A 23,100-nucleotide genomic window follows, 5' to 3' on the forward strand; every position below is an offset into this window, starting at 1 on the left:
AAACAATTATTCCACTCGCGCTTGTTGGATGTGAGATGATAATCGCCAACTCGGCGCTACGCGCATCGTTGATTATCTGTCGTCTCATACCCAACGGCCGTTCGTGAAATAATTGTTAATTACTATTTGGAAATATTTAGTTGCGTGCAGTTTATAAAGTGATGTCTTTGTTATTTGGTGTTATTCTAGGGAAGAGAAAACAGACGTTCCAAGTGGTTAAGCAGGAAGTCATCTTGGCAAAGGACATCTACAGAGCCTAGTGGGAGTCTATTGTTAGGACCCAGGCAGGTTAGATATCCCACTTATTCTACTGATATATGCTAAGTTAGATCTGTGTGTTTCAAACTATTTGCTGTCTTAGCTTCTGGGTGCTTGTTTGTGAGCTTCCAAAGCAAGGACTACCGTATGATAGCGGTTGATAAATACCGCACGATTTCGTAGCAAAACATAGTTACATTTAAAGGAAAACAATTTTAAGAGACTTTCTTCACCGACTCTGTAATTTATGCACATGTTAAACTCCTGAAAAGGTGAGACTTAAATCTCCATAGAGACATAATAACTGGAGGCTTACTAGAAAACCCTTGGTTACTTCACTCTCCAGACTCATAGAGTACACTTTTTTCTTTGTCTTTACGTTTCACGGTAAAAAAAACTGTAAATGTACGAGTAAAGAAAGTTATTATACTTACAAGTATCACCTCAAATAGCGTCACTTACAACCCCTTTAATTCGTTTTCTGCATGTACTTGATAGCGTGTTGAATGTCGTCTCTTGCACTCCTTTTTAATGTTGACATGATTTGACCAACCTTATAACTTGGGTGCACTAAAGTGTAACTGAATTCTTTATATTTTCTACAGAGAACGCTGTCACTTGAAGAGATCAAGACTATTGACAAACACCCAGCATTCAAACTGATCCTTGACTTTGTGACAAACGATTCGTATTCTCATGAAAGGTAAATGAACATGTTTATGGACGTTTGTTCTAGTTAGCTGCTGACTCAGTACACTGTTAAGAAATAGTTACCGTAGTCAAGTAAAAGCAAAGTGTTTAGAGGAGAAACTCACTCAGAAATTAGCATATAAACCACGCAGAGCTCGATGCAATGGAAGGCTCAGGAAAAAGTTCTGTGAAATGGCGCAAGAATTCTAGTGGTCTAGGGATTTAAAATTGCTTCGTCCGTAAGTCACCCACAAGGGCTATTGCCACCTGTATATGGCTATGGAAGTGAGGAGATCTCGTCATAACGTTTTCTAATTACAAGCTACAGGTCACTTAGCCACACTGGCAAAAGAGCAAAAAACGTTTCTGAAAGTAAGACTGTTTTGTGCTGTTATTTGCCTTGATAATTGAAATAGATGAAATAGACTTTTCTTTTTTAACGTAGAATCCAAGCCCTGTTGCAGCAGAGAGTGAAACATGCCAACGCTGTTGCTGACATTTACCTCTTTGCTGCCGAATTTCTACGCATTTCTTCGGAAACCGACCTCGTCCAGGTAATAGTCTAGTAAAATATTACTATCGCAGCGCAAGTACATGTATCTCTATTACAGTTATCCTTAATTTTGTTTATATATTCTCTAAACAAACATTTTGAAGCTTTTTATATAGTTGCCTATTGGCCTTGCAATACCAGAACGGCATTCGAACCATTCTGTTACACCAGTTTAGGATCAGTGTTTTGCTTTGTGGGTTTATTTATCTTGTTTTGTTTTTTTTTGTTTTTTTTTTTTACTACACAGGCTCCGGCTGTTCTTTTCTTACAGCAGTTTCTGGCATCCCAAAAGTTCTTTCCAAGGTAAAATCAGTTGTTTTTTGACGAGGTTCACAAATGCTGCTCAAGTCAACGCCAATTTCCAATATACTGGTCAGAGTTTTTAAACGTAGTATATCAAACACGAGAGATCGTGCTTGACCACATTTCGAATCACCGAGGAGTAGGTTGAAAAAATGGACGAGTAGCAGAACAATTTTGACGAACTTCGAGGTGTTTAGAGATGTGAGAAGACACTGCCTCGAGTGTTTGTTCTCATTCGAAATTAAAATTCAGGAGAAAACTGTGAAATAAAATCGTCGAATTATATGCTAATTCAGTCCAGTTACCCAAACACCGTCACGTTTATGATTTCCTTTCGTTAAGGTGGCTTTTTACTGTAACAGTTTATTTGAGGAGAGATAGATTTTAGGTGTTACTGTAATAGGCCATTCCCGAGTTACCTTGTTTCTCATTTTCAAAGCGAGTCTTAATGCAAGACCTTTCATACATATGAAAATGACTTTGATTTACACGAAATTCAACCTGTAGGCGCAACTCATTTTCAGGCAACTCGTAAATGGCCTATTGCGTTGTTACTGGCAAAGTTATTGCAAGTGCTTTATTGTCTTATGTTTTCCAGGCACTATGCTGACAATCTTGATGGCTGTGGTTTGAACCTGGAGGGTAAAGTACGGCGAGCTTACTACGCGCTGGTGAGACGATGTCTAGAAGGAGTCAAATGTTATCATTCGCAAGATTCAAGCCAAAGGTAAAGTGAAGTAAACCCACTTAGGAATTCAAATTATACTTTGTCACACAAAAAAATTGATTTAATTTGGAGTTATAGCGGGGAATGATGTTTGTTATATATGTAAGCTACAGTCGAACCTCTCCACAACCTTGGGAACAGAGGAAAGTGACTGCTGTAGAGAGTTGGCCGTTATGGGGAGTCAAGGGTGTAATATGACACTGGATTTTTTTCGAGGGGTTCACCATTTTTATCATCAGAAAATACTTGGTGTAACATGTAAATACGTTGCACTATCAAAAAATATCAGTAAAACAGAAACCAAACAGAAATAGAGATAAACGACTGCGCGGTACGGATCAAGTTTCGTGACCTCTTACAATAAAAAAATGGGGTTTTGTATATACCGTTTGTCAGTCGTTGACTAACTGGTCGTTGTCATGAGGTTACTTTGGCAGTCGGGACGCGACTTAGTGGCGTTGCTGTTGTGGAGAGGTGGCCGTTGTAGAGAGATTAAAATAAAAGTAAATGTCTGGACTGTCCGCCGGGACAAAAAACGTGGCCGTTGTGGAGAGGTGGCTGTTAGTGGAGGTTCGACTGTACTATGTTACAATCTATTCTAACGTATCTGTCTTCAATTCAAGGCCAAGTTCTGCGGCGTTTGAGTGTCTACGAGCTTTTGTCCTTCATCTTCTTGACACCGAATGGAAGGTTTGTGACGGCATTCAGATTCTAAGAAGGTATCTTTCTATAGAAATGTTATGTCAAACTTGACGTTGTTTGGTATTTTTGCTTGGTAGGGTTATGATCACACGTTTGTTCTAGATGTTCATCTGCCTGAGTTCCTGCTTGACACAGCGAAAGGTGAGTGACTTTTTCATTAATTCAGCCTTCAATAAAAAGCCGGATTATCCATAAATGTTGTTCATGAAATCTTTTACTTGGAAGAAAACTCAGGAGACACCATTAACTTTTTACCCATTCAACAATTGAAAGGACTGTTAGCTTATTCATTCAAGCCCACTTCCCAGTTTAAATGTTGTTCTGGTGTAAATAAAGAGATGCGGGATAGCTAGAGAGCTCTTTAAGACAACATGGAAGTGGGTTCATAAAAAAGTGTTTTTGCCCTGTTTTAGTCGCGAAGATGTTGTAAAAGTTCGCAGGTATTTCCTTGTCTCCACTTGGTCTTTATAGGATTTCAGACGTGAAAGCGTAAGGTTGTGCGTTTCACCGCCTTCTATTGCTGGCGCACTATATCAAACACGAAATACCGTGTTTGACCACATTTCCAAATACCAAGAAGAGAAGAGAGTTGAAAATACGACGCGTAGCGGAGTATTTTTGACGGACTTCGAGGTGTTTGGAAATGTGGTCAAACACTGTCTTGACGGTTTAAATATTTTCTCAGTCAAAACTAAAATTACGGAGAAAATGGAGAAACGGCTCATAAAATCCTATGGTGATTAAGATCAGATATCCAAACACCGTCACGGTCATGATTTCCTTTGTTTTAACTTGATGAATTATTAATGAGTTTGAGAAAGTATATTCAACTTGTCTCTTAGCTACCATAGTAAACCCCAATAAAGATGTGAAGGACATGAGTGAGCAGCAGGAACTGGACCACTATGAAGAAGGCAATACCTGGTTAGAGGAAGCTAAGCGGGACATGTCCTGGGTCTACCGCCTGCAACACGAAGCACAGACGGTCGAGGAACGGCGGGTTAGTCACCTCTTGTTAGTGGCACTTCCAAAGCAATGTTGGTTGTGCTTTAAAATAATCAGCGTAACCGATTTGTTAAGGAGTTGTACACACAAAATGTAGTTGATTTGACAAATCAAAATCTAAGAAGTCTGAGGAGAGAAGACAAGACGTTTGTGCGATACACACGATCTGAGATGATCGTGTAAACCACCAAGGCGGCACTCCCGACCACGTCTTGAGAAACTTAGAAAAAACGACGCCCCATGAACTCTGACTAGCGACTATGAGGGGATTGTAGAATGTTGATAGATCGGACGACCACGTATGGGAAAAAATGGACCGTCTTTTTGAACACGAATACGGAATGGTTCTAGCTAATTTAATATTGCATTTGACAGAGTTGGTTTAAGATTTTTTTTTTTTTCATCTTTCTTCATTTCTTCATCTGATCCAGCGAATGCATTTATTCGTGGCACGGTTCTCGGACATTCTTGATGTGTCGATAACATGCAATGGCTGTGATGTCAGCCTGTCAGGCAGGCGATACCGATGCCTCGACTGCTTGGATGTTGACTTGTGCAATAGCTGTTACACGAGTGAGTATCAGAGCATCTGCTTCAGTTTTAATTTCGAGAGATAAGCGACCTTTGAATCTGTACGCACACAGGGTTAAAACAACTGCGAACATGTCTTGTCGACGGCCTTCTTAGACTGCGAGCAGTCTCTCCTTTGCTTGAAAATCCGCGGGGAAGAACGTAAACGAACAGAGGCGAGGAGCGAAACCGCGAGTTGTGAGTAGCGCGTTCAACGTTCGCCTCTGCTCCTGGGTTTCGTTGTTCCCTCGCCTATTCTCGAGCTAAAGAGAGACTGCTTGCAGTAGAGGCTCTTCCTTACGAAAAATGTCTGAAGAAAATTCACCTCTTTTAATGTAACAAAAGTGACTTTTTTGAAAGCCGAGGACAAGTTTCTTGTGTTGTTTCATAGCCTCTTTCACGTACACATTCGCTTACAGCTTTTAATATGTGTTTTTTTGTTTTTTGTTTTTTGTTTTTTTCTGTTGTTATCCTCGTGTAGTTGACCTATGTTCTGTTTGGAATGTTTTGTTTGATTTATATATTTTTTTCTGTTTTGGTACAGACGGTATGAAGCCTGATGGGCACTTGGAAAGTCACACCGTTATTGATATGAGGTCAGTGATGAGAACAAAACCGTCCGTAAATCCTGGCAATTTATCTGTGAAATTCGTTTTAAAAACACTGAGCACAGGTGTGATACTTTTAGGACATCTTTTACTCAAAAAGCCCTCTAGCACTTGAGCTTGTCTTGAAAGCCATTAGATTTTACTTGTTATCTTATGAGGGCCAAAATTGTTATTGTACGTAATGTGTAAAATCCTTCGCATTTCGGTGTCTTAAAAACAAACTCTTCTCAGTTTTGCTTACTTCTTAAAAAAAAAAAAAAAAGTTCGAACTGTGATTTCTCTGGCGCAGGCCTTTATCACTAGTAGACACTTCCCTGCGGCAACGCTTTTATTGACAGGGCTGGTGTGAGGAATCAAATCACTGTTGCGAATGATGTACACTTACCTGCATTAGATTAACGTTCACAGATGTGATTGTGTTTGATATTCACTTGCTCAGGTTCAAGTGCGATGAGTGTCAGAGTTTTATAGTTGGTACGCGGTTTCACTGCAACGAGTGTGACGACTTTGACTTGTGCATTGGATGCCATTCATTTGGCAAGTTCCCAGAAAGGTGAGTCACCATCATTATCATGGTTTATTTCCCACACCATAAATAAAACAACATAGACAATAACAAGCAACAAGTTATGATAGGGTAAGGTAAGGTAAAGTGGCCCTATCAAGCTGGAGCTTATCCCGGTTTCTATAGCACGAAGCGACTTGGAGTCTTTCTCTCTCTCTCTCTCTCCCCCCCCCCCCCCCCCCCCCTTTCTGGATGGGATGCTAGTCCATCGAAGAGTTACCCGAAGAGAGCACTGTGAGAGTAAAGTGTCTTGCCCAAGAACACAAGGCAATGTCCCCGGCCCGCTCGATCCGGAGTTGAGTTCATTAACCATTAGGCTACAGCGCCTACCACAGGTGAGAAAAACCTTCATAAAACCACAAGGCTTACAGCGGAGGCCACCTCAGTTGACACTGACCTTATCAGACTTCACGAAATCAGTAGTCAAATTCTGGTTCTCATTTAAAAAGAAAGGTCCAAACCCCCCCCCCCCCCCCTGATGTTTTCAGTAGGGACACCATGGTGGATAACAAGGTCGAAATAGCTTTGTCTTTTTCCTTAAGCTATAAACTTTCATAAGACATGACATCTTCCTTGATGACTCATTTTGTTTATCGAACTGCTTTTTTCTAGACACTCCGCGTCCCACAAAATCACTAAATTTCCACTGAAGACAGGTGAGACGAAGAATTGAGGCTCTTTAACTTAATTTTTTATCTTCGAGACGCGAAGTTGCATGCATCAGAATCGTTCTCAGTCTTTCTGCTCAATCTTGTCACAGCACCCTGTCATGAAGACAGAGTAGGATTTACTTATCCCCTTGTTTTTGAAAACAAACTCACAATGAAGTACACAGCCAGCTATGGGATGTTTGTTTTTAGTTGCTTTCTGTTGTTAAGGAATATCATCACTAGATTGCTAAATTGTTGTAACTTTTCTACGGCATAATTTTAGACGCTTAGAGCGTAGTCAGGCAGGCAATTTTTTACTTTGGTTTTTGGTTTTACTACGCTTCGAGTTTGGCTGAGTAGTCTAATTGGGAAGTGAATGGTGTGATTTTGGTTTTAGGGCACTCTATCGTGCCAGCAAATGAATAATTGTGTTAATGTGTTTAAGGTTCACTTCTAGACACGACCACAAATGATCCTACGAGTCGTGTCCAAATGTACACTCATCACCATGCCTGGCTTCAGTTCGCTGCTTTAACTCTTACGCTGGCTAATTCTCTCAACGAACCAAACAAGTCTGGTAAGTATTTTTATGTTTTTTATACTTGATTCACATTCATTTTAATTGGACACTTAACATTGCTAAAAGTTTTAAAATATACACTCGCCATTGCATTATCTACATGTTCGTACTGTTGTTGACAATGAACATTAGCCAATGAGGAGGGGAGAAGTTTATCTTTTGTTGTTATATCTCTCAACTCAAATCCGATTGGAGGAGAACGTGTCATGTGTCGTGGGTCAAAACTCCCAAAGGCGAACAAAACTCATTTAAAAAAAAAAAAAAATTGAACTTTCGACTCGCACGTTATCAGGTCATGCTCCTTGAAACCAGGCAAATTTGTGAGCCAGCCGGCGTCAAGCAAACGATTTCTTCGCAGTTTTGTTCTATTTTAAGTTGGGAGATACAACACTGTTCCCTCAGGGAACATTGAGGGTCTCGGGGAAACAAAACTCACTGTGTGAAGTTTATATGAAATAATTCATATATGAACTGCGGTTGTGGATGAAAGTGAAGAATGATCATCGCAGTTAATTTTCCAATTTAAGCAATTGGAAAGAAGAAGCCTGAAAAAATTCAGGGCTTCAACGGGATTCGAACCCGTGACCTCCGCGATACCGGTGCGATGCTCTACCAACTGAGCTATGAAGCCACACATTGGGAGCGAGGTCAATTAATCGAGTTCATATCTTCCCGTGAGGAGTGAAATGATGTGAAGTTTATATGAAATAATTCATATATGAACTGCGGTTGTGGATGAAAGTGAAGAATGATCATCGCAGTTAATTTTCCAATTTAAGCAATTGGAAAGAAGAAGCCTGAAAAAATTCAGGGCTTCAACGGGATTCGAACCCGTGACCTCCGCGATACCGGTGCGATGCTCTACCAACTGAGCTATGAAGCCACACATTGGGAGCGAGGTCAATTAATCGAGTTCATATCTTCCCGTGAGGAGTGAAATGATGTGAAGTTTATATGAAATAATTCATATATGAACTGCGGTTGTGGATGAAAGTGAAGAATGATCATCGCAGTTAATTTTCCAATTTAAGCAATTGGAAAGACTTTTAAAACTCACTGTGTCCCTTGGGGCCTGTCATTAAGTGCTTATTTTAATATAATGTATCTTATCGACTACTAATCTATTTTATGATTGCCAGTCTTTAGCTCGGACTACCTGCTAACCGCTGGCCATCTTCACATGGAATGCCTTGGTCTCATCACAAAATGCTTAAGCCACGCCTCCTGTAAACCAGAGACAGGTAATCCAAACAGATTGATTAAAACTCCCTGGTTACATGTGGAAATCTAGTATGTCCATTCTCCTTAGTTCCAAAGCAGTGCTTTAGGCCCCGTCCATACGCAGGAGAAATTTAAAAACAGTGTTTTCACTGTCAAAACGCATCAAATGTTTTTTGTCCACGCTACGCCGGAGAAACTTGAAAACGTAACAATCTGCGGTCATTTTGGATTTGTGTTTGAAGAAAACTCTGGCAAGGAAATGGCAAGATTATCTTGATGTTATCGTTTTCGAAAAGCTTACATTTCAAAATGCTTTTCGTCCACACTAAAACGCACAACCGTCGTTTTCAAATTTCTCAGGGTTTGAAGAGCGTTTTTGAAAAGTTCCATTTTCGTGTTGTATCAGTATGGACGGTATTTGTAACCGTAGAAATAAAGCTGCGTTTTTAAATTTCTCCGTCGTAGTGTGAACGGGGCTGTAGTCAGTTAAGAAGCCTCTTGAAATCGCTTGGTTAACCCTGCTGTCATCTGTGAACAACTGCTAGATGTTTCCGTAGGCGACAGTGGAACAGACAGTGCAGAGTCCTCTGGGGAGGCAGCATCTTCAACTGCTGCTGCGGCTCCGGAGTCCATCCCCGAAGGTGAGAGTACAGAGGAAGCAGAAGGTGAGGCTGCTGTGACGCAAGCTAAGGAGGCAGATGTCTCAGGAGTAGCTGAAGCCAAAGACGCTCCGGAAACGGTTTCCGAAAAGGGAAAGGGTCCAGAAGAAAGCACTCCTCAGACGGACAAAGAAACAAAGCAAGGAGATGATGATGTAAAAAGTGAGGAGTGTTCGTCTGAGAGTAAAGTTGACGGGATTGATAAACAGCAAGACACAGAAGCACGGAGCCCTGAAGACATTGAAAAAGTGTTTGCTAGCAAAACACAGGAAAGACTCATAGGACTTCTTGGAGCGGTTCTTCCGCAGGATTCAAAGGTACAAATTTACAAGTCATGTATTCAATTGAGCTTACCGGCGTTCTGTTGTAATCCAGTCTCCCCAAATTTATTTAGCCTGTGGAGTTATACCAGGATATGTCGTCAAGAAACTACGCACAGTAATAAATTCTAGTTACGCAACGTTCTCTCGTGGTATACCATAGAATATCCCACGAGTCACTTGTATTTTCTCGGAAAACACACAGTCAAGTATACCAAGAAAATACAAGTGACAACGGCTTTCCTGTATTCTTACTGGTTGTATTTTCTATGGCGAGGTATAAAGCATAGTTTACAACTTTTCCTCTAACTGCCACAGCCCAAGACACTGTATGTTAGGGTAACACGTTTTTCTTTTCTCATCATAGATCAGGCACTGGACAACTTACTGCTCTGGAATAGAAGAATTTATGTCTGATAAATTCCTTCCTACCTTGTTAAAAATTATCAGGTGCGAGCATTGTTGATTCAATCTCAGCGAGTCAGATGCACGGATAATAACAGTTATCCTGACGTTTCTGTCCTTGTTTCAACAGGAATGGCGAATCTGATGACAAAACTAAAAGTCTTGCTCTTGGTATTCTTGGCAAATTTCTCCAGTGTACGAGCCCTGATGTGAGTGTGTACACTTGATTGATTTCTGTATATTTTAGAAAGCTCCCTTGCAGATAACACATCTTGAGAAGTTTACTGTAAATTGTTAAAGCCTGTCTGTGATAATCCGTCTCAACATTTTCCAGCCTTAGCCTTTCGTTTTCCTTTTTAAACAATCATAGTTTTCTAATTCTGGGGTTTGTGCACCTAACTAAACCCTTACCATGAGATTTCTTATGATTCGAACTTGATCTGTGAGAAATAAAGTATGCTGTTGTCGTTGTTGATGATGGTTTGCTTATATTTTCGTGCTAAAGGTGAGACAAACTAAAACTACCCCTCTTGCAAAGAATGACATCTTCTTTACCCGTTTGGTTTTATTTCTGTATTGACGTCAATTTGAGATAAGAGAGGGATATGACTGGTGCCTCTACAATTTGTTCAGGTTGCCGATCGCGGAGTAGCGCCATATTACACATTACCTGTCAAAACAGAGAGCGAAAGCAGTGGTGGAGAGAGATCATCTGGCAAGGCAACAGTCGAGTTTCTCTTTCAGCTCGGAGCGGAGTATCTAGCAAGGTTAGTGGCCACTTTAGTGAAGAGTTCTCTAAGGGATGTGAGCAGCCAGACGGAGTTGAACAACATGATGTAATATATAAAACACGACACACGTGTTTTGTCACATTTTCAAACACCGAGAAGAGAGTTGAAAATACGACTGGCAGCGGAGTATTTTTTGACGAACTTCGAGGTGTTTGGAAATGTAGTCAAACACTGTCTTGAATGTTTGATATATGTTCTCAATCGAAACCAAAACCAAGGGGGAAAATGGAGAAATAAAATCGTAAAAATCTATGTTTATTAAGATCAGATATCAAAACACCGTCACGGTCATGATTGCCTGTAATCAGACTTGATGAATTATTAATGAGTTTGAGAAGGGTATGTGTAAGTCAAACTTATCACTCGTTGCTTGTGTTTGCCACAGATCAGATCTCAACGCGTCGTCTGGCATGGCGTCCACATTACAGCAGCTTGCCAGCTCGTCTCAGTGGCATCCCAGTATAGCAGATCATGTAGGACTGTGTCTGGAACGATTGGCTCAACCTGCAGCCGAGGTATTGTTAACCTTTCCTCACAGTTGCCTGTCCGTTGGGAGGGATGTTTCACAGTGTTCCAGTTTAACTTCCTTTCTTTCTTACCCCCCTTGCTTTCCTTTATAATTAACCCTCGGCTTTATAAATTCATTGATCTGCGTGTAGTTGACAGGGGCAGAATTTGTTCTCAACATCTTACCGTTATTTTTTGGTTATGTTCCTTGCAGAATGTAGAATTAAGTGCCGTTTTTGGACTCCTTGTTTTCGCGAGATTTCCTGATGTAAGTATGAAGAGCAATATTAGGCGCGGGTGAGGACTGGTAACTGGTGTGGTTGATGTGTGTAGCCTGGTTTCCATAATGGCATGCAGCCGTATGTGTATCAGGTAACACATGACTACATGTAGTTATGATGCATATTGGGTATTTTCAGGTTGTTCGGACGGGGTCTGTGGCGGAAATGAAGGATCTTAGTGGAGAGAAACGGAGAGTTGTGGTTTTAAAGAATTACCCCGACAAGGGATCTGTCACTGTTATGGATATCAAGTCACGCAAGAAGAAAACGGTAACGAAGCCCTCTATAATTTCTTGTAAGCGAAGGAATGTGCACCATTCATCATTCTAAAACTGTCTCAATGGTGCGCGTCAAAGACTAATAGAAATGCGACATGACTTAATGTAATTTATGTATTCTGAATAATTGGCTTCCGGTTCCGGTGGCCTCGTAGTTTGTGCGCTCGACTCTGGATCGAGCGGTCCGAGTTCGAGCTCTTGGGCCCGTTTCTCGAAAGTCCCGAAAGGTTTCGCACCCGGAAAGCCGTAGGCATAGTGTTGTGTTCTTGTGCAAGACACGTGACTCTCACTGTGACTCTCTCCACCCAGATGTATAAATGGGTACCGACTAGCATCCCATCCAGGGGGGAGTAGAGATATTCCTAGTTTTAATTCTTTTTTCGTGGTAAAAGAAATATTTTTAGGGTAGTATAGTATCGGTCCATCGCTTCATGTGGTAAGCAAGTAGCCAAAACTTGTCTTGATTGACAGGTCAAAGAACACCTCCTCGAGGAATCTCCAGCACTGAGTGAAACTTTCAAGACTTCAAGATTTTCAGTTCTTCTGGACATTGTTGTTAAAATTCTTCAACTTCTAAGAGACAGTAAGTACCATTGTCAGTTAATTTTAATTATTATATGGTCATCTCCGTGAGCGGTCAAGATGAACCAAATGCTGCATTTTGATTGGCTACCCGAGCGGGCAAGATGGAGCTATCTTGCCTGCTCGGGACTTCCCGCTGTATTTTCCCGAAAGCCATATAATTAATCAATTATTGACCCGACTTGTTCGGTCAAGATGGCTGGATATTGGCGTCGTTTATTTATTTATTTATTTATTTATTTATTTATTTATTTATTTATTTATTTATTTATTTATTTATTTATTTATTTATTTATTTATTTATTTATTTATTTATTTATTTATTTATTTATTTTTTGCGAGTTTATGGACCTCGACTCCTTCTCGGTCCATAAACACACAAAAAAAGAACTTGGCCAATATCCAGCCATTTTGACCTCACGCTTGGTCAATAACACATATATACCAGTCACACTACTGAAAGGCAGATGTTCTATTCTGTTACTTGACGTTTGCTGAGCATAGTGCGGATTTAATCGTTCAGATGTTTTTACTTCTAGTTATGTTTAGCATGTTTACACGCTTTGTCGCCGTAGTTGTTGCGATGTCTATTTTCATGGTGTATTTGGTAATCAGGTGTCGTGTAATTGTTGTGGTTTTAATTAAGTCCATGAAGAATATTTGAAATTTAAAGTAACTTGCGACAGGCGTTAAGTGTGAGTTATCTCGTGTTTCTTCTGAACAGAAAAAGCCGTTCCAGTGGAGAGAATGTGGGTTCTGTATCTTGCATTAAAGGGACTCCTGGGTAGCATAAAGGTACTGTACAACAGTGCTTTCTAAGGACAATTTTGCTTTAAAATATTAAACTCTGTGTCTTTCTCGTACATGTAACTGGCCAAACTTATTTAACGCAGCTCCGGTACAAAATTTCTGTCCACCGTATAAACTGAAATTGCTCGATCTTCCCATCGTATTTTGTGTTAACGTTTTCTATTTCAAGTTTCTTAGCTTTAGCAGCATTACTAAAAGTTTATTTAGCTGCAAACGGTTGCATTTTCATGCTAGTTGTGCTAATGCGGTTTTATTTTACTCAGGCCAATTCCAATTTGAGTCTTAATTCAGAGATGGTATCCAGTGGTATTGTGTCACTGCTCGCCAACATCGCTTGCCAGGGAACAGCATTTAGCAGTCAGTGGATTTTGCGAGACTTAGAGGTAAGAAGCGTTTCCGTAAAATGGTTTAAAATGCTTCCTGTAAAGTGAGATTGCGTTTTTCTCCCTATTGAACACCCTGAACTTAGTCAATACCTAGGGCCATCGCTATGGGAGAAACTAAAGGAAAGGACCATCAAATCTTTGTCAGCTTTTAGAACCAGGATACGCAAAAAGGATATGTCAGCTGTGTTAGAGGGATGTGGGAGAGATTGCAAATTATGTTCAACTTAGCTCTCACTGTTCAACAAATATACTGTAAATAGGTAGTTTTAAGAAAAATGCTGTAAGTTGAGAATCTTTTAGTTTTTAACTTTTAATTTTCAAAATGCTGTATTTTATGAGTCCCCAATTAGTGCTGTTGGCGTTAGAACAACCAGACACTTTAATAAAGGATATGTATCTAGGACCCTAGATTCTGAACGAAATTACCATTTTATATTACCCAATTATTTTTTATTTTTTTGTTCAATGTAAACAGGTGTTATCTCTTAAACTCTACAAATCCGAGCAACCTTCTGCGGCGACTGCTACTAAACCTGCTGACAAAGAGGAGAGCAAAACAGAAGAGAAGACTACACAGGAATCTGGAGTTACTTCTACAACGATGGCGACCATTGCTATAGTGAAAGAAGATGAAGGAGGACATGATCCACTCGGAGGGCTTGATGATATCACTAAAACATGCTTTGAGGTTTGAACAACGGCATTTTTGGTTTATTTGGTCACCCTTTTTAATAGAAGAATATGGTTTTTCCAGCTGGGGTTAAATATTCTTATTTTGCTACCGATTTTAGGCTGAAAAAATTCTTGAGAATATTCTTAGATTATAGCGTATGATATTTCTGTTTTCGAATGTATTTGGTGTCTGGATGATGTTAAAGTAATTTTAGAGCCAGCCTGCAGGCATTAAAGCCTGATGTGACGCACAGAACTTCTTGCAGAAATGTTATCTACATCGAACATACGGCTAGTGCTGTTTTTGTTGCTTTTGGGCTAGTTTTGCCGTTTAAAGAAAGGAATAATTTTATACGGTTTAGTTAAAAACATGTAACTGTATTGTATTTACAAATTTTCAACACAAAATTATATTCTTTTCAAAATCTCAGCCTCGGATTTATTCTTAAATTATTCTTATAATTTCGCAAACTTCAGCCTCTATATTCTTAGAAAATATATTGAGAGTTTTGGAGACCACTCAATCAGGGTTGCCACTGGTCAGGAAATGGTCATGGAAAAAAAAAATTCTTCAAGGTCAGGGAAAAGTCAGCAAATTTTATTTTGACCCAGGATAAATTGACATTTTGAAAAAAAGTCAGGGGAAATTGAAATAATTTAACACGGCTGTTTTGATACCATTGAAGGCTGGAAGAAACATTTGGGGTCAATGTGATAGCAACGACATTTTTCCTTAATGATGTAGGAACATTTGTTGAAAACATATCCGTCCTAATAAACAAGTAGAAAGGAGGGCTGTAAGTTCACGCTCGAAGCCGCTACTAGATCTGACATTTTGTATTTTTTTTCGTCAAGGAAATGCTATTTTTAGTCTGTGCAATCAGGACGATGTCTTCGCTAAATTCGTGTTGTTTTCTAAACCACGTTTCATTGTAGCATGCGTTGTCTATTTTTCATTTTATTCAGACTATCCACGAAGCAATGAACGTTTCTTGTTCAGTGTTAAGAGCCATTTATGAGAATGTTGAACACGATCAGAGCCGGCTGCTGGTGGAAGTACAGAGAGGGTCGGTATTTCTTATTTTATATATTATAGCGATTTTATTACGTCTCTCATGGACTGGACTTGTAAAGTAAATCATAATTTCACTGTTTACTGATATGATAAAGGATTAGATTTGATAATTCATAGCCATTACCAATGGCGCTTCGTGTTAATGTTTATATCTTGATTATTTTTTTCAGGTTTGACGGAGCGGCTTTTCAAGTATCTGACGAGATAAAAGAACAAGCGAAGAAGTGGTAAAATAACTTTTGTACATCAACGACGTTTGAAAAGTTTCATAAGGAAGTATTAGCCATCTGCGTGATTTACTTCTGTGTTGAAATCAATCACGTTGTGTGTCTGTTTCATCAACTTTTAATTTAGTTGTCTTCTGTTTGACGACATGATTGATCATCGCATTTATACACACAGTTATACATCGTAGTTATACATTGCAGTTGTTAAATCAGTTAAAGCCCCAAAAACATTCAGGCTTGAACGGGATTCGAACCCATGACCTCTGCGATACCAATGCAGTGCTCCATCAACTGAGCTATCAAGCCAACTTGAGCTGGTCACATTGTGCTCTTTCATATATTCACTTGCTACCTTCTGTTTGTATAGCTATTTTCTGTTTATTTGTGATAGTTTGTTGTTGCTCTATTTTTTCCTTTCTTATTTCGCTTTTGTTTCTCTCTAGGGAACCTGTTGTCGCTAGTAAGCCCACGTGTCCTGTTGTTGATGTCGGTGTCGTACGTTACACTACAAACGAGATACTACCTCAGAAAGTTCAGGCCAAACCAGAAGAAACCGAAGTGGCTCAAAAGCTTATCCCTTCACTTAGTGACGCTGAAATCGAAGAGGTTAGCATGGCTATGTGATCAGTGATCTCCGATTAACCATTAGATTGTTCGCTTTCGATTTCTGTCGAAACAACAGATTGTTTCTGATTGTTTCTGATAATTGGCCCACTGAAATAAGATGTTCTTAAAACAAAGCCTCGATTCCCTGGCAAATATGTTAGTTTTAATAACATCAAATCTCCAAGGGGCAACTAACAGACCGGTCGTTCCGAGACATTACTATACTATATTGCCTTTATTTTCATCAGTAAATTTTCATTCCGCGCGCCAGTTCAAAAATCATATTGAACGATTTTCAACTTTTTTAGATGGAAGGCGCGAAAGACAAATTTAAAATTTAAAAAAAAATTGACAAAAACCCACTAAATGCAGATTATTATTGCGTACAGCTTGTTTACAGAGAAAATTTTACGGACGAGTACTATCCATCCGGGTATTTTCCTTCGAACGGGCACTTATGGGCAGATAGTGTGTCTCCGCAGATGAACACTATCTCGGCCCGTGATCCTCCTTATTGGTGAACTATCACGCTTAGAAATCGAGAGCGAATAATCTAATTCCTTTAGTATAAATCTATTAGTCGTTCAGAGCTTGAATCTATTGAAATCCTCTTCACAGACACTTCGAGAACGCAAAGAAGCGGCCGCCAGTTCGTCAAAAACCGCACAATGCTAGGCTTCTCACTATCTACAATTTTGCTGACAAAGCTAACGAACTTCTGTAATTTGTTTCAGACTCGCGAGAAGCAAGCCCGTACTAAATCGGCTGAGCTTCTAAAGAAGGAACTAGAAAAAGAAGAAAACCTGGGTTGTACAGAATATCTTACTAAAGTAAGGAACTTTGATTGATTTGTTTCTTCTCCTGTTTTGATGTCTACAAAGTCAGAGAGATTTTGCTTTTCAAATATTACGTGTTTGAGACCACAGAGCGTCAGTTGTGAACTCTGATGACAAATAACAGAAAGTGGAAAAATTTTTTAACTTTTCTCTGAACAATATGGCATATATATTTATCCTTAGAAGTGTCTTCCTGTTTTTCTGTTTATTACTATGTTCTTTACTCCTTACCCTTTTTTAGCCGTCTCACTTTTTTGTGTTGTGCTTTTCTCTTTTCAGATTAATCTCGCGTTGTCTGTTATCTACTCGCGCCATTTGATAGCCATGCTGTTGGGAAACTGGTCTGAAGGTCACATGATCACCTCTGAGCTGTTGGATAACAGTGATGAAGTACAGCTAATTGGTTTGCTTGACATATTACAAAGGCTGGAGAGTAAAGAACGTTTTGAACAGGTGGCTAATGCATGTACTCAAGTAAAGTATTGCTTTAGAGAGTTTAAGAAAACACAACGGGAACGGCAACGTCGCTGAACGAAAGGCTTAATGAGCAAAACAATGGCTGTGCACGTGCATTATAATTGTTGGTACATTTCGTAGCTTTCCTCTTCAAAACAGCAGGGACCTTGAGCAAACCACGACGGCAACGGCAACAAGAACGTCACCAAACAGAAGATTTAATGAGCAGAACAATAGCTGTGCACGTGCGTCATAAATCTTTGTACATTTCTTTGCCTTCCTCTGCAAAACAACAACGTGAAATGACCATGTTCTGTGTATTTTGGGGAACGTGAACGAGAGTGGCTAATTTTTTGTATTTTCATTTGGAATTGAACGCTGGCGTTACGTATTTAGGTTGAGCAAGTTCTGATACAAGTAGGCCCACTAAACAGATCTAGACATCTGCGAAAATCGAAGATAAGATATAAGTTCATTTTTTACTAGACGTCGTCCTTAGCGTTCCGTCTTCGTTGCTTAAGCTCCCTAGCAACTTGAACGAAGCGCGCGAGTGACGTCATAACTCAGACAAACTCAGACAAAAAAAACGGACTGGTGGAAGATTTGACGCTTTTTCAAGCGCGTAAGCAAATGTTCCTAAAACAATTTTTAAAACCAAAATTTGGCGTTCATTTTCCCTCTATTTCTCTCAGAGCACGCTTATGTTGTCTGACTCTCGCGGGGTTCCAATAATTTGCATTCTATTTTTGGACTTCGTGCGCTTCGTCATTCTGCGTTGTGTGGAGAACGTGAACCACGACGGATAATTTTTAAAATTTGTATTTCGAATTTCACTCTGTGTTCCATATTCGATTTAGAGAATATGGCCAAGAGAAACAAACTAAATGACTTTAGAGTATCACGAGATTCGTAGGTAAAATATATAGCCATTTTTAATCGACGTTATCCTTGGCGTCCTCGTCGTAGTTACTTAAACGCCCTATTGTTTTCGTCTAGTTGGCGACCTTACTCTAACATTTTGTCTTCACTTTGGACAACTATGCTTTAGAGTAAACTGACAACAACGCAAAATTGCTAACCGTCATTAACTGATTCTTCAAATTTCTAACTTGTTAGTTTATGCACTAAACCGCTTCCATGTGATTCAGTTTCAACTTAAAATGTTCATTTGTTAACGCCCCCCTCACAATACTCCTCTTTATAAAATAACTCATTCGTCGATAGGTGTGCATAACTGTCTCGAATTCTCCCAAACCCGCCCCCCACCCCACACCCCCGCCCCTCGTTCTTAGATGCGGCTATGTAAACTGAAGGAAAAAGTGCTCTGCTCTATTGCATTACTCTTGCATATTTGGTCAAGACAAATTAATTATTCACGGTATGTCTATATGACCTTGTCAATGCCAGTAACGTCATAAATCACCTGTCTGTGACGTGCGGTATTGAGTATTTGCGGCTGCTTTTCATTTTTATTTCAGGTCGTAAGTTCAGTGGTACGACATGGAGACCCTGAACTGGTTCACCCGCTCTCTCTTGCTGCTGCTCACTGTATGGGTGAAGTAACGCTATCAACAGAGACCAGAGAGTCCGCTCACAAATACCCAAACGATACTGTCGACAAGGTAAGCTTAGCTCTCCAGAAAACATGTTAGAAAACATGTTTGAGGAGATGAAACACGGAGAATGTGTTGTATAGTACAGACAGTGGTTATACGTTTTTAGAAAATAGCCCAAAGAAAATGTGCGTGCTAATTGTAACTTGAAACACGGAACTAGCACAAGCTGTTGATGGCGCGAACAAAGAGAATTTACCTTTTGATGATCAAAGTAAACTAGTTGTTTCCTCGTCGCGGTATTTTCTAAAGGAAATAGAAAACATTTTCTCTGTATTCCGAACACTCGTGAAAGTTTGGGAGAACTCGAGAAAGCTGTGGAGACACTCGCCTGTCGGTTCGTGTTCACACAGAATTTCTCGTTCTCCCACTCGCGTTTCTATAGCTCGACAGAAACACGGTACATGGTTTCTATTTATCAATTAAAGTACTTATAACAGAGCACTTCTAACAAACTGTACCGGTCATTTTACAGGGGAAAGTGCATATTCCTGGAGCGGCAACACTGTTTGTTAAATTTGATCCCAGGTACGCTACTGGACAGATTGCTGTTACATTTAATGTGATGTTTTATCGAATAATAAATCCAAAACATACTTTTCTCCGTGACTTTGTGGGTTATGCTGATGCTTTTACGGACAATGTGGATGAAGATTCTTTTTTTTGTTTTGTTTTGTTTTGTTTTGTTTTTACTTCTCTATCTACAGTATGCATACAAAGTCTTATCGACAACCTCATTCCAAAATATTTCTTTTATTCTTCTCACTGATAGTGAGGTCGACTTCAAGAAATTCTTAGTCTATCATACATGACTCTTAGCGTGTTTGTATCACCAGCTAAAGAAACTTATGCCAAAAAGGATTTTTAAACACAAACTGAAACAGTGTTTACTTCACCATTTTTAACCTTAGTTTGTAGTAGTATTTTTAATCCTAGTTCTAGTTTTAAACCTTAGTTTTAGTCTCACGTTTTTAGCTTTTATTACTTCTGTATTTTAGACATTTAATGTATATTTTAGACTTGTATATTTTATAGGACCCTCCTGAAAACCACCTCTACGTGATTAGAGGCATCCTCTTCAAATATTAATTTATTATTATTATGTTAGCTACGTGGTGCTGCTTAGAACTGTCAGGCTCACGTTCTTTCTCTACAGATGTGCAACTGAAGAAGGATGCGACGAACTTCAAATTGCGTCTTCACCAGATTACGATCAAAACAAACACGTGTTCTCTGGTCCAACTGGCCGATGGATTGATGTGGAAATACCAGGTCAGTCAAGCGGCATTAATTGGACAGCCTCAAAGCTGTGTTTTTTTCCTTTTTTCCTTTTAAACAAAAGAACAAGCAGCTTTTAGTTTATCATCTCTGAGACATTATTTAAAACATTTTATTGAGAGCAAACCGCTTTTTTCTTTTCGTTTCAGGTGACACTTTGTACTACATCTTCAAATCAGACAGCAGTACAAACGATTGGGGCTGGAAATTTGTAGTCACTGGAGGTCAACTTGGCAGGTAACGTGACTGTACTAAGGACTAGTAATGAAATCTTTTCTACTAAGTGACAACGACCAAGACCACTGATTGCGTGACTGTTTATTGAATTTCACAGATTCAAGACTGGTTTTACAGTACTGAATGCCATGCTTTCCTTGGATAACAAAGTCGCCAGGTATTTTTGGATGTAGCAAGCTCAAGTTGACCCCCCCTCCCCCCTCCCCCCAGAAAAAAAGGATTTAAGGAGCCTGACGGAAACGTGGGCCAAAACTCTTGTGATAAATGATCCAGAAATAATAAAATAACAATATTAGACTGCAATAGTCAACATTAGCAGCAAGTGAATGTCTACGCAATGGCAAAATACTACTGTTTTTGTTGAAAAAAAATGTTGTTGTTTCTATACTCTGCGATCGCACTTCTGCCCGCGAAAATTGGCGTATTTCAAAGAGGAATTCGTAAAACGGCACACGATTTCAGAACATTACTTTCTCATTTGTAGAAGCAGAATGTAACCAGATTTAAACTAACCAACGTGTTTGGTTGATTTGTTGATTTCGTTTCCAGGTCCTTGCCTCTTAAGAAGTTATGGGTCTGGCTGGTATCAGTAGCCTGCTGTCAAACTGGTCAGCAGCGGCTCATGGCAACCGGTTTGTTGCTAAGACTTCTGCTAGTCGTATCAGGGTAGGTTATATTAGGATGTAGTTCATAAAACTGAAATAAATATAAATGAAGGATGGGTCTTCAGTGAGGATAATTACTACAGTATTTTCCTCGTTTGCATCGTTAGACTAAGTGGTTTCATGTTTCTCCAGTATTTTCTCAGTCATTGGATACTGTTGCATAAGAAATGGAAGGTTTGGAGTAAGACTGACCTTATAGAAAAGTTTGTAAAATGCGTGGCCAACAGTGCTAAAGATCTTGGGTAATGTTATGTTTTCAATACAGTAGTGGTTTAAGGCGCTGGATTTGAACTCTGGAGGTCCCTATTTCAAATCTCTACTCTACCGCTATCTGGATTTGTTCTCGGTAGTCCCAAGTTGAACGTTTCGACCGCGTTCTGTAAATAGTCATCTCGTCAGCCTCCTGCCAGTTGAAATCCGTAACAGTTTATGTTCTATTTGCAATATTTGTTTAGTATTGTAAGAGTCTTCAAATATCACAAGAGAGCTAAATATATTTGACACTATTTTTATTTTTATTTGGATACAGACAAGCTGTGGATAGAGATGGGTCGCGTTCATCTCCAATGGAGACCAGTGACAGACCAGATCTCAGTCTGTTGAAGCCTCTTTGGTCACTTTACACCAGGATGCTTGAAAAGGAAGGAGGTGAGAAAGCTACAAACTTGCCATCAATAACGTTTGAATAAAAACCATAGACACTGAGCCGAGAAGTCTCAAGAAGGCGGAAACAACCGCCAGTAGTTTTATAACAGTTTCGGACTGTCCTGGGTTTTTGAGCTGCTGGAATCTTCTTCAGTTTTCCAGTCGTCTTGTCTTGTATAGTAATAAGTATTTTCTTAGTTGAGGTGTCACTATTGTTAATTCATTTGGTCGTTTTGTCAACAGGCTCTGGTTCAGCTCCTACGTTAGTTCCTCCTGTCCTCAGAGGCCTTACGGAACTCTTCTTAGTTGTGGAAAACCTTGCACAGGTCAGTATATATGGGTTATTGACAAGCGTGAGGTCAAGACGGCTTGATATTGGTTAAGTTTTCTTTTGCGTGTTTATAGATCGAGACGGAGTTACAGGTCCATAAACTAGTAAAAAAAGAGCGAGGCCAATATCCAGCCATCTTAACCCAACAAACTTGGTCAATAAAGGATTTATTATATAGAAAAGAGCACTGTTTTACTGCAGGACGCCGCGGGTTATCCCGAGTTGGCAAGGTAGCGCCATCTTGCCGGATCGGGTGGCCAATCACAGCGTAGGATTCTAGCCATAAAATAACAACTTCATGTGTGTTCCAAAATATTTGCGGGGGGGGAGGAGGAGTGGTGGGGGTGGGGACTCCTCCATTCTTATTGACTTGACCTGCCTGACACGTTATGACTTCCTGATCATGTAACGGCGAATTGCTCGAATACCCTGGTTGGTCTGACCATTCTTCAAGGTATGTGACTGCATTGTATCTCTACCGCTGGTTACTGCTATTGTTAGGCCTAACGTCCTGTCATATTCGCATTATCATTTGTCTGTGTAGGACTGGGGCATGGCAGAAGACCTTGTTGTTGGTTTTACGACAACCGAGAGCTTAAAGCGATGTTTCTCGCAGGTAGGAAGTAATCTATAGTTTACTGAGATCCAACTCATTTGTCTTCATCAACCGGAAATTATCTCTTGGATCAGGTTTCTTATCTAAAATAGGAACTGTTCCTCAAACAGTGATTCCAATTAACTTGAGCATTGTAGAGGAAGGTTGTTACGAGACGTTGCGTGACAACCTTGCTTAAGGCCATAAAGAGGACTGCTAACAAGCTCGTAACTTCTCTTTCCGTTTGCTGCAGGCTGTTCACAAGGTTGGTCTTATCGGTCTTGCTATTGGACAGCCAAACAAGGCCTCAGAGGCTCTTATCAAAGCCGCCTCCACTCCCAAGCCCCAACAGGACGAGTCGAAAAAGGTGCGTCATTTGGTCACACGGTGTTAAACGCTGTGTCTTTGTAAGT

At 39.9% G+C, this 23,100-nt stretch overlaps 1 protein-coding gene across 2 annotated transcripts in view; it reads left to right on the forward strand.

Annotated features, from left to right (window-relative positions):
- Window positions 1-23,100, forward strand: part of LOC145491077 (zinc finger ZZ-type and EF-hand domain-containing protein 1-like) — a 52,731-nt gene that overhangs the window by 28,149 nt on the left and 1,482 nt on the right. The window contains exons 47-86 of one of the 2 annotated variants that reach the window (XM_081470214.1): window positions 190-288; window positions 864-961; window positions 1,394-1,502; window positions 1,749-1,804; window positions 2,403-2,531; window positions 3,155-3,221; window positions 3,311-3,374; window positions 4,076-4,233; window positions 4,670-4,811; window positions 5,353-5,404; window positions 5,856-5,969; window positions 6,594-6,637; window positions 7,077-7,208; window positions 8,351-8,452; window positions 8,990-9,408; window positions 9,779-9,861; window positions 9,947-10,025; window positions 10,450-10,583; window positions 10,993-11,122; window positions 11,329-11,382; window positions 11,534-11,665; window positions 12,145-12,256; window positions 12,980-13,050; window positions 13,329-13,448; window positions 13,927-14,139; window positions 15,090-15,190; window positions 15,369-15,425; window positions 15,869-16,031; window positions 16,766-16,861; window positions 17,147-17,320; window positions 18,802-18,945; window positions 19,412-19,464; window positions 20,093-20,208; window positions 20,364-20,451; window positions 20,549-20,608; window positions 21,001-21,117; window positions 21,646-21,764; window positions 22,005-22,087; window positions 22,637-22,708; window positions 22,941-23,054. In XM_081470214.1, coding sequence (XP_081326340.1) covers window positions 190-288; window positions 864-961; window positions 1,394-1,502; window positions 1,749-1,804; window positions 2,403-2,531; window positions 3,155-3,221; window positions 3,311-3,374; window positions 4,076-4,233; window positions 4,670-4,811; window positions 5,353-5,404; window positions 5,856-5,969; window positions 6,594-6,637; window positions 7,077-7,208; window positions 8,351-8,452; window positions 8,990-9,408; window positions 9,779-9,861; window positions 9,947-10,025; window positions 10,450-10,583; window positions 10,993-11,122; window positions 11,329-11,382; window positions 11,534-11,665; window positions 12,145-12,256; window positions 12,980-13,050; window positions 13,329-13,448; window positions 13,927-14,139; window positions 15,090-15,190; window positions 15,369-15,425; window positions 15,869-16,031; window positions 16,766-16,861; window positions 17,147-17,320; window positions 18,802-18,945; window positions 19,412-19,464; window positions 20,093-20,208; window positions 20,364-20,451; window positions 20,549-20,608; window positions 21,001-21,117; window positions 21,646-21,764; window positions 22,005-22,087; window positions 22,637-22,708; window positions 22,941-23,054 — 4,470 coding nt within the window. The remainder of the gene's footprint in view (window positions 1-189; window positions 289-863; window positions 962-1,393; window positions 1,503-1,748; window positions 1,805-2,402; window positions 2,532-3,154; window positions 3,222-3,310; window positions 3,375-4,075; window positions 4,234-4,669; window positions 4,812-5,352; window positions 5,405-5,855; window positions 5,970-6,593; window positions 6,638-7,076; window positions 7,209-8,350; window positions 8,453-8,989; window positions 9,409-9,778; window positions 9,862-9,946; window positions 10,026-10,449; window positions 10,584-10,992; window positions 11,123-11,328; window positions 11,383-11,533; window positions 11,666-12,144; window positions 12,257-12,979; window positions 13,051-13,328; window positions 13,449-13,926; window positions 14,140-15,089; window positions 15,191-15,368; window positions 15,426-15,868; window positions 16,032-16,765; window positions 16,862-17,146; window positions 17,321-18,801; window positions 18,946-19,411; window positions 19,465-20,092; window positions 20,209-20,363; window positions 20,452-20,548; window positions 20,609-21,000; window positions 21,118-21,645; window positions 21,765-22,004; window positions 22,088-22,636; window positions 22,709-22,940; window positions 23,055-23,100) is intronic. The other variant, XM_081470215.1, reaches the window with a different exon arrangement.

The sequence above is a fragment of the Orbicella franksi genome, chromosome 6, assembly GCF_964199315.1.
Source record: "Orbicella franksi chromosome 6, jaOrbFran1.1, whole genome shotgun sequence".
NCBI lineage: Eukaryota > Metazoa > Cnidaria > Anthozoa > Scleractinia > Merulinidae > Orbicella > Orbicella franksi.